This window comes from Camelus ferus, chromosome 3, assembly GCF_009834535.1.
Source record: "Camelus ferus isolate YT-003-E chromosome 3, BCGSAC_Cfer_1.0, whole genome shotgun sequence".
NCBI classification, from domain to species: Eukaryota; Metazoa; Chordata; class Mammalia; order Artiodactyla; family Camelidae; genus Camelus; species Camelus ferus.
This window is the reverse complement of record NC_045698.1, coordinates 10,018,070-10,029,380: the sequence shown is the minus strand read 5'-3', so window position 1 is coordinate 10,029,380 and position 11,311 is coordinate 10,018,070. Positions and strand designations below refer to the sequence as shown.

The 11,311-nt window shown below is 42.9% G+C and overlaps 1 protein-coding gene across 1 annotated transcript in view; it reads left to right on the top strand.

Moving 5' to 3' along the window:
- The first annotated feature begins 5,845 nt into the window (after window positions 1-5,845).
- The window catches only part of DNAH5 (dynein axonemal heavy chain 5), a 237,484-nt gene continuing 232,018 nt past the window's right edge, over window positions 5,846-11,311 (top strand). Inside the window, 1 exon segment of the mRNA XM_032470113.1 lies at window positions 5,846-5,969. Coding sequence (XP_032326004.1) covers window positions 5,928-5,969 — 42 coding nt within the window. The 5' untranslated portion in view covers window positions 5,846-5,927.

The following is an 11,311-nucleotide window of genomic DNA, read 5'->3' as shown; positions in this document are numbered from 1 at the left end:
GGATGGCTCTCCAGGTCTTGTTGGCTCCACTGACCGGAGCTGACTGGACCAGGTGAGCGCTGGACCTAAGATCCCCGCTCCAGGAATTGGGGTTAAGACATGCTTGTCTGTCTGTCTCTGCTGGGTACCTGAACTAAGGACGTGTAAACCAGGGTGTCACGGGACAGCAACCTCCTGCCGTGTGCATGGAGAGGCAAAGCTCTTTAGGGAGAGCTATTTAGAGAGAGGGAGGAGTTAGGGAGCAGGTCCCACTGACGAGATGCAGTTACCTGCTGGTTGCTTCCATCTTGCCTCGGGCTACTGAGACACCCCCGTAGCCTCCTCAACCCTCTTCCTCTTTGCTTAAACCCATGTGAGTGGGTTTCTCCTACTTTTCAACAAAAAACTTGACAAAGATGAGATATTTTGAAAATTCACTCTCCCTTTCTGGCCTGCGCTTTCAGAAAGGAGCAGATAGGCTGGGAGTATGTGACAGTCACGTGATAAAGCCTCCTCTTTATTGGCAGGAGAAATTTTTTAGGTGCCCAATTCTAAGAATTCTTCAGCATTTTTCTTCCTGATATTCCTCCCTCAGCATAATCCTGTGAAACAGTGTAATTCTATGGCTTTTTCTGTCAATTGATGGTAGACGATATATATAATGTTTTCCCAATTAAAAATGGCAACTGAGAAGGAAAACGGTCCCAAACAAGGTCTGGTATATACATTTTTTTTTTTTTTTTGCTGACATAGTTTATAACTCCTGGGAAATAATTAGCATTTCTGAGCAATTTTCTGATAGACTTTAAGGAGGTTAAGCTACCCTTTTGGAAAGTTATGTGCCTCCTTACCCACCCAACTGACCATCTGCCTTTGTACGAGTCCGAGGCCACCACGCATATTTTATATTGTGTCATATGGAAGTATAACTCAAAACTTCTAAAAGCATGATTCTTCTATAAATACAAAACAGCATATGTCAAAGATTTATTTAACTCATTAATGAGAGATGCAGCTAGTTTCAAATTTATGGGAAATACTGAGTATCATCAATGGAATGTAAACTAATATCCTACATAACCTTGAAATGGGAACTCCTGTGATTATATTTTCTCCCAGATAGAAGTCATTTCATTTTTTTTCCATAAAAGGTGGTTTATTGTATACTTCAGAAATCATTTCATTTTTACAGGACAGAAATCTACCAGTTAACCTATAACTTCAGAGTCTGGACCCTAATTCATGGTAATAATTCAGACACAGGTGCATTCTTCTGAAGAATTAAGTAATCCTTGGGTGGGCCAGTTATTAAATGATTTTTCACTGTAAGACTGAAAAGTCACACAGGCTTCTTTCTTCCTTGTTTCTAAGTTTTGGAAAATATTTCTTAACAGCCACTTCTTTTTTTTTCTTATGACTATCTCTAACAGAAGGGACATCTTTGAATTGGCTGGCTCTGCTCTTGTGGAAAATTTGAAATAAAATCTTGATACATGCTCCTTTCAATTTGTCTAAGAAATTACTTTAACACATCAATATTAAAAATTATTGGTAAGGCCATCCAAGTGCCAGAAAGCAGATGTTTCTTTGATAGATTATTTCGTTTGTTTTTGATAATCGGAGGTCCTACCCAAAGGCCCAAACTAAAATATAGAATGTAAAGGCAATTTAAATAACAAGGAACTCTTATGCATTTATACCATTTTTATTTTTCATCATTAATTTTTTTCAAACATTTAAGTAACGAATTGGCTATCCTCAGATATAGGTGGAAAATATTGTTTTGATTAAAATGTAAATCCTTTTATAAAGCGGTATTTTATTAGAGCATTGCACCTTGGCAAAAAATAAATGTAGTTTTATTATATACATTTCATGCTGGCATTTAACAGTTATTGTAATTGCACACCCCACTTGTTAAATTTTACTATTAGATATTGAGATCTGTATACTGTTTTTGTGGGTAATACTTTAGATTGAAATAGTTTGGTAAACAATTATTCTACAAATATCAAGTACAATGGAAAATTCTTTTCTGTTTCTTTTCTCAGTCTGTACCATTTTAGTTTAATACTTCTGGCAATTTTATATTTTCCTGGATAAAAAAAGCATTTATCCGGTGTGTTTAGCTTTCCATGTTATAAGATTTTATTTTTAGTGGAAAGTTTAAGTTTTAATTATCAAAGTATTTGTATCAACAACATTTTGCAAATAGTGTACTGCAAAATATAGCTCTTACATTTGTTTGGTAGCTGATTGCTGTCACGTGACTGCTCATTGCGGAAAGGTCTTAAGAGCAAAGATGAAGTTTCCCTGAGGAACAAGAAATCCTGCCTGTGGGCTGCGGCTTCAGACCCTGCCCAGGTGTTTCCAACCTGATCTTTCTGACAGCCTACCCTAAGGATTTTAGGCCTGCCAGCCCCCACAATTGTGAAAAGCCAATTCCTTGAAATATGTATAATTTATATAGTTTGCCTGTGTATGTGTGTGCCTGTGTGTGTGCAAGTGTTCCTATATGTACACATTCTGCTGGTTCATTTTCTCTGGTAGAACCCTGACTGCTTCACCTCTGAAATCGGTAAAGAGGGCTAGGAACTTGCGAACTGTTCCCCTTTGCCCTGTGAAGAAACTCCCATTGAAGAGCTGAACTCTTCAACATTTGCCACCCAAATCCGAGAAGGTTACATTTTCTATGCTGCTTTAAATCTCTCCTTCCTTCCTTCTGTAATTCCTCCATTTGTTAGTATTTCCCAACTTTAATCAAGTTCATTACACACACAACAGCCTCAAGTTAATGTTGTTAAGGAGACTAAGAGGATGGGACAGTATTGAACGTGTGGCTGTCAAAATCCTGGTTCTCAATTGCAAGTAACAGAAATTTACTACAATGGATTGAAGCAAAAAAAGACAACTGGGCAGCTCAGAATAGCTGAGAAAGTTAGACAGTAGGGCTTGGAAAATGGCCAGGATGATCTTTTGGCAGTAACCAGAAACTGATCAGACACCCTGCCACAAAACCAGCCTGTTGAGGATGTTGCTACCTTGCTGATTGACTGAGGGGTGCACTGCATAGGGGGCTACCACTGCAACAACTGCCTTGGAAATTCAATCAGTGTTGTTGCAGCCACCCTCTGCCAGAATGCATTCTCAGCTGTCCCATGATTTTGGCTCCCCAGCTCCTGGCTGAAGTCCAAGGCTGGCACAATTTGATTGGTCATGCCTGGGTCACATGCTGATGCCCTAGCGGTAAGCAGGTGGGGAGAATATTTGGTACTTTTGGTTTCTGTAGGGGAAGGAGAGCTCTGCTTGGTGTGAAATTCTCCAAGTACGGGGACGGGGGGAGTGTGGTGGGGGTGGGGGTGGATTTGGGTGCGGGTCAAAGAGGACAAATGTCTACTCTGGTGCCTTCTGGCACCACCCCTCTGTGGAAGCCAGCATGACCGTAGCAGCCTAGACTCCTTGGAGTAGTAATGCTGGAGCACCTGGCTATGACCTGCAGGGAAGCAGAGTGGGCGAGACTGGGAGGAGAAGGAGGAGTAGCCAGGTGGTTGAAGGACACCTGAGGATAGTGACCTTGGGCCTTGTGGACCATGGAGGACCAGAAGGAAAAAGGGCATCTGCACAGAGTGGCTTGGCCAACACCCATGGATCCTTAAAGGAGCATCTCTGAATGGTGCCTATGGAGCCCTTTTCATTACCACGAGGCAAAAGCATTCCAGGGATGGCTGACCTCAGGGCATGTACTCAACTTCCAACAGGACTGATACCCACCTGTGCCTGGAGGCTTTACTTGGCTCATCTTACCAAATGGGGAGGACATCCCTGCTTCAGCATCCAAGGGCATTTGTAAACTCTCTTAGCCCCTGCCTGCAAAAGAGAGTGGGGTTTTGGATACCAAGGGAGATGGTGGCAGTCATGGAGTAGAACAGATGCCACTCACCTGGCCTCTGTACTTGAGTGGATTTGAACAAAACCGGCTAGAGCTTTTATTCACCAATTATTTGACCCTTTCTTTATTTATTCTTCTTTGGTTGGGACAGCAGTGAAAGTTACCTTTAGTTTGAGACTATCCAATTTATAACTCATATTCGCAAAATAAAATTGACCCATAAAAAATCAAATGGTTGGCAGCTGCCATATCGCTGAGGACTGCTTTCAGTTGCAGGGAACAGAAAACATCATGTACAAAGCTTTAAAAAAATAGAGGTTTAATTTCCTACCTAACAAGTGGTTTGGAAGTGGCAGTTGCTATTGTTAGTTCAGACTCAAAGACATTAAAGCTATCATTCTTGTAATTCAACGGGATTTCCCCTCATGGTCATCACAATGGACTGAATATTTGTGTTTCCCCAAATTTGTTGAGACCCTAATCCCAATATAATACTATTAAAAGGTGGGGCTTTTAGGAAGTAATTAGGTCATGAAGGTGAAGCCCTCATAAATGGGGTTAGGGCCCTTATAAGAGGCTAGGGAGTTAGCTGGCTCTGTTTCTAACATGTGAGGATACAATGAAAAGTCAGCACCTTAACCTGGAAGAGAGCTCTCACCAGAACCAGACCATGCTGGCACCCTGATTTCAGACTTCCGGCCCCCGGAACTATGAGAAATAAATTTATCTTGTTTACAAGCCACTCAGGCTACGATACTTCTTTACAGTAAAGCCAGCTGACTAAGACAGTCATAATATAGTTGCTTACAACAGCTCCATCATGGTCACATTCCAGCTGTAAGAAAATGTGAAGGGGACAGCTGAATCTGTCTTTTTCATGAAGAAAGTAAAGGCATTCCCAGGAGTTCCAGTAGACTGCCATTTATGGTTCATCAGCCAGAACCATGTTACACATGTATTTAGTACCCCTTATGAACAGATGCAATCTTCTTCCCATGGAGATTTGGAGCTAGTCTTCCTAGCGCTTACAGTCCAGTAAATCTGAACTGTTTTATACAGTAGCCACCAGCCATATGAACTATTAAGCTTTTGAAATGCGGCTGGTCTGATTTCGAATGTGCTGTTCCTGTAAAATATGCATACAAATTTGAGGATATAGTACAATAAAAAATGTAAACTATCTCACGAATAATATTTATATTGATAATAAATCAAAAATACTTTGGATCTATTGTGTTAAATGAAACAATATTAAAATTAATTTCACCCGTTTCTTTTCACGTTTTAAAATGTGGCTTCTAGAAGCTATAAGCTGACACGTGGCAAATATTATAATTCTAACAGGTAGTCCTAGTCCCAATGAGGGAGGACAATTCGCAGACATGAAATATTTATATTTTCCTTTGTAAATTTTTTTAGGGCAAAGTTCCTGGGAACTTCACACATGCCAATGCAGTTACTGTTCTGACAGGCGGACAGCATTTAGGACATTATCTTCGTCACCTCCGGGTTAAAACTCTAGGCTAGACACTTCCAGGAAGTTCTGCTCTGAAGGTATCTGACGAGGAAGCAATGAGAGGAACCAAAGTGTGAGTCAAGACTGTGGGAAGATGTGCAAATTAAATATTCTAAATCTCATTTTGAATATTTTTTTCTCCTGAAGCTAGAAACATAATATTCCTCAAAGAAATTCCAAATAAGTGGACTTGGCTGATGCTAGAAGTAACATTTAGCTGAGAGCCAGCAGAAACTTGATGGAAAACAGCCAAGAAATACCATCTGCAGCTCGGCAGCCGAAAGCTCTCCGCTCTCCGGGAGCCGGCTCCGACGTAAGCGGCTCGGGCGCGCGGACGCGGGGAGGCACTGGAGTGCCGTGAGCCGGCGGAGGGAGCCTGGTCCAGGCGGAGCGAAGCTCGTCGCCATGGCAACCGCGTGAGCCGCAAACAGCCGGATTGGTCGGGCGGGGAGCGGCCGGAGCAGACGCAGGGGAGCAGCGCGGTCCGGGACGGTGGCGTCGCCGGCGGGGCCCAGGACCGGCCGGCCGGCCCCCACCGGTGGCATGTCCCGCGGAGCTCCGGAGCGCAGCGCCATGGACAAGCCGGTACTGTACGTGCTCGGTCCGCGCGGCTCCCACGCCTGGCGCGCCCCGCCGCGGCGCATGCGCGGCCTGCGAGCTGCCCCGAGCTCTGGGCTCCGCGGGGCCCCGCTCTGGCGGGAAGGGGCCGGCTTCTGTTCCCGGCTTCAACCTCAGGGCGTGGGGACTGAAAGCGCCTTCATGAACCTGTGGGGCTAGAGTCGCTGGTTTTTGAGTTTTGCATGTTTTTCTCGGGAGGTGGTGGTCAACCATGTCCACCAGCGCACTGGTAAAATGCCAAAGCATAGGTTCAGGGACCTCCTTTCCCCTTTATCTTTCTTAAGAAAGGCCACTAGTCGTTGCGTCGTGGCACCAAGCGAACCATTGTCCCGTAGCGAGCATCAAATATATCCAGGTGTGGCGGAGGCTGCTTTTGTGTGAAGTTTGTTGGTTGTTACTAGCTCTCTTTAGCCCTTGCGTTTGGACAAAAGCAAATGTTTAGTTCCCTTGGAGAGCGGGAGAGGGATGGTGAGCAGAGAAAGCCCCACTGGGCAGTTTCCTTGTGTCTTTTACATTTGCCTCAGCGCGCAGCAGGTGAGAAACGGCTGGCAAGAACTCTGTGCATTTGAATCAGCTTTCACTTCGTTTGGCTTTGCTCTCTCTCTCTTCAATGGATATTATGGAGTGAAAAAAACCCAGATACTTTTTTTTTGCATTTATCTTCAAAAGTGGTTGTATTTATGCATGTTTTCATTTACACTATCTACAGCTATATTACCATAGGAATGTATTATGCTAACCACTAAAATATGCATCCTGTCATAATTTAATAAAATGTAAATTTATACTTATTTAGTTAAAAGCAATGCATATAGTTTATGTGTGTAATACTTCAACATTTTCCTCCCCTCTGGAGTTACTTACCCTGCACGAAATTACCTTTTTTATTCTTTTGAGCATCTTGCTGTGGTAGTCTCATTAATGTTCTTATTTTCATGTAACTTATATGTCATAAATGGAGTTTCCAGTACATTTACTTTGTGTTTCATTAAGACTAATACTTATTTGCTCATTTTAGTCTTTTTAGTGATTCTTTTACCCATTTTCTGCCCGGGAAAATAGAGACCCTGAAATGACAGATGGCTTTGCTATAGCTAATACCAATAAACCAATGACTTTTTTGTATATCTTAATTTAAAATCTATATATTATGTAATCTTACATAAATTTATCAAGTTTACCTTGTAAGGGTATAAAACATGGCTATTAGCCTTATACCATATTCTTATTAATTATGCTCACTTTAAGATTGAAGAAAGTAGGCCACTAAAGCAATATTACTCCAGTTTTGTAAAAATAAAAAAAGGTATGTAAGTATGTATAGAAAACAGAACAAAAGGACATATACCAAAATATTGATACTGTTTATCTCTGGCTGGTGACGTTAAAGATTTTAGTTTTCTTTATTAAAAAATTTTCATAATGAATATACACAAGATAAATCTATAAATATTTATATATTTAAATGTAAATTATCATATATTTAAATTATATAGTTAAGTAAAATACACATTGTTATATATAATTAATCTATAATTATAAATTATATATATATATTCAGAAAAAATTATAAAGAATAATGCTCTCTAAATGTTTTCACAACTTACTTTTTGTAAGACAAACAGCACCCTTTGGTAAATGTTTTGTTTTCAGTGCATACATGGGTCACTTACTTGTAAATACTATTTTGCAACTTACGCTCTCTCACCTAGCTGCGTGAGCAGCCTTTTTTACATAAATTGGAACTAGAAGGTGGTAAGTGAGCATGCCCAGATCGATGGGAAGAGCAGTAAGAACGAGACACTGTTGGGGCTCAGTACTGTTTTCCACAGGGGATTGTTTTCCTAGCCCTCATCAGTGGCGGTTTATTGCCCCTAATCCAAGGCTGATGCGGAAGGGGTTTTAGTGGCCATAGTAATTTATCATCAATGCTGCAGATACTGTTACTGAACTGAACGTGGGTCTGCTCACCCACTACATAGCAAAACCAATCTACTGACACTGGGCTGTGGGGAAGGAAAGTACAGCGTTCATTTGCAGAGCACCAAGCAAGGAGAATGGGCAGCTCATGCTCAAAAGACCTGGACTCCCGATGGCTTTCAGGGAAGAGTTTTTAAAGGCAGCGTTTAGGGTGAGGACTGCAGCTCGTGGACTTGCTTCTGATTGGTTGGTGGAGAGGTAATGGTGCTGTTTCTTGGGAATCTTAATCATCAACCTTCTGGTTCCAAACTGTTGAGGGTAAGTGCTTGTGATCAGCATGTAGTCACCATCCTCCACCTGGGTGGGGGTCTTAGTTCCTGCAGAACAGCTCAAAGATATGTGTCAGATGGTTATGCATATCCCTTGAGGAGGAACAGGACTCTGTTTAACTTATCATTACTTTTCTTTCTTGGCTTCTTTTCCTCTGTTTCTGTATTTGTTCACTTCCCTGATTAGTAACTATTTAAGTCTGCTCTTTGAAACTCAGGGAAGTCCTAAAACCTTTCCTACAAACAAGAGAGGGGAGACACGGAGGGGCTTTTGTACCCCGGAGGGTCCTACAAGGTTCTACTCAGTTTCAATATGGATTTCTGCAGTTACATTATTTAGGAAAAATAGAAACAAGTGGACACTGAAGCATATGAGTTGTTACAGCTGGGGAATGTGACTCTGCAGAGCTTTCAGTTCCCTGGGGAGGCAAGAGGACACCCCAGCCCCCTGCCCTTCTCCCTTGCCTGAGGCTAGTGTAGCGTTAGAACAAGGCTGCTGTGAATATGGCTATTTCGAGGAATTGGTTCCTGCTGCCTGAGAAATGTCAGGAGGAAGTGTACCTGTTACGTTTTCTTCTTTAGTCATGCTAAGCTCTTTCCTGGCACAGAGCCCCCTGGCTGTTTATTTATACCTCTCTGCTGTTTGCATTTGGCTTTACTCCTTGTAGCCTTTACTTTTGACAAATATACAAAAAGAGGGCGGAACAACTGCTCACTTATGACTTTGTTTATGAACAAAACCCAATAGCTTCAACTCAAGAGTAAGTTGCCTATCAGGAATACGTGGGTTTCCCAGGGTATTGAATGGCACTGCTGGCAGGAGTTCAGCATTCAAGACCTGGATCAGTGTGTCCCTTCCCCTCAGGGCCAGGTCCACCGCGTAGCCAGGTCTCACATGTGGTTTATTGGTTGGGATCTGAATGAACACTTTCTTTCTGTATCAAATCCTCTCTAGAGAAAATGCTTCAAGAGTGAGTCTGAGGTAGGAAAGATGAATTGGAGGATACTTGAGCAGTTCAGTTCAATTCAAAAAAACACTTATTTAAAACACCTACTTTGTTTAGTGGTGGAAGTGCTCTGGGGAATATGACCCTTTCTTTTCTTTCTCCATCTTTCCTTCCCTCCCTCCCCCTCCCTTCTTCCCTCCTTCCCTCTGTTCTCTCTTCATTCCTGCTTTTCTTCCTCTTCCCTCATTTCTGCCTCCTTCCCCCTCCCTTGTTCCTCTTTTTCTCCCTCCCTCCTTTCCTTTCCTCCTCCTACAATATATATCTCATGCTTTCTGGCAGACCCTTTTCTCAAATTCCTCTTTATGATTTTCAGGTTCCCCCTACACTCACTATGTTCCTGAACCAAACTTGGGTCCGCTTACCTGCACGCAGTAAAGCCAATCTACTGACCCTGGGTTGTCGTGAGGGAAAGTGCGGCGTTTATTGCAGGGCACCAAGCAGTGAGTCCAGATAGCTAGTGCTTAAAAGGCCTGAACTCCCTGAAGGCTTTTAGGGAAAGATTTTTAAAGATGGGGTGAGGGAGGGGGGCTGTAGAGTGTGTGACCATTCGTGGATATTCTGATTGGTTGGTGGTGAGGTCATCAGGAGTCAACACTGTCAGCCTCCTGGTTCCACCTGGTCTGGGGTCTCTGTGCTTATGGTTGGCATACAGTTAACGTTTTCCACCTAGTGAGGGTTTTAGTATCTGCAAAACAGCTCAAAGCCTATGACTTAGAATGTTATCTGTAGCCCTTGAGGAGGAACTAAAGGTCCTTGACTTTGTTTAATGGCTAAACTATTATTTTATTTTACTTGGCTATTTTCTCTTCTGCATTTTCTCACTTCTCTGATTAAATTGACTCTTTGAAACTCTTTAGGAGGCTAAAGTTTTTCTACAAACAAGAGGTAGGTGGAGGACATGGCAGTGGGTTGCAGGGGTCTGTTCTGGGAAAGCCCCATAGGGACCTGCGTAGTTACAACCACACAATTAATGGCTATTCTCCTCTTTTCTTTGGGGACCAAATGAGATCAATAAATCGTGACCACTGCCTACTGTTTTTGAGCAACTTGTGTAAATAACTTGGGCCTGTCTTGCCGGAGGTGGATTGTACATATTGAGAAAGGAGAGAGAACATGTGATGTTTGTCAGATTCCTGACAAAGTTTAGGTCCGCCCCGGGTTTATGTTATTTTAGGAAGGTCATTTAAAGAAAGCCTGCCACTGTTCCTACCCCAGCTCGGGTAGAAGAGTTACGATCGGATCCCATGGCCAATATTTTTGCCCCCGGGGAGATAATAGGAAGAGTCAGAATGTCCGTCTTGCTTGAAGCAGCCTGCAGGTTGAGCCAACAAGCCTCGGCTGTGGGATGGGGGCAAAGCCCCCTGTGTCCATCCCCAAGGGAGAGGTCATGGACTTCCTTTGATTGCTTGAATATTGGAAAAAATAAAACATTTTACTCTTGGAGGGCTGAAAGCTGTGTGAGCCACTTCTGAACATTGTTTAGCTTATTGGGGGTAAAGAATAGAAGAACTTACGATGCACTAGTGTCCTGAAGTACCCGTGTTATTGCTCATTAAAGAAGCAAAGCAAGGCCTTGCCCAGAGGGAGGAATCATCGCTGACTCTGTCAGCTTTCCCAAAAGAGAGTTAACTAAGTGTCAGGGACCGTGCTGGGAACTCAGCCGACTTAGCAGAAAGGTGGTTGTTACCATTCAGACAAGCAACAGCTGGGCCAGGAGAAACCTTCACTTAGATTTAACATCCCTATTTCACAAAAAATGATGTTTAGACAGGCACTAAGCAGCAATATTAGCTGCATTTCCTTTCTAATGAGAGAGGAAGTTCTGGAAAATGGGAGGTTATCATGGCTGCACATCAGATCTCTCCCAAACTTAGTTGCTTAAAAGAACAGCAATCACTGTATTACTCTTCCAGTTTCCATGGATCAGGAAGCCAGGAACAGGCTGAGCTGGTGGTTCTGGCTTGAGGGTCTCCTCTGTGGCCTGAGGGGCCGGAGTAGCTGAGGCTGGACAGGCATCTCTCTCTCCTCCTGTGTAGCAGATCAGACACAGCCG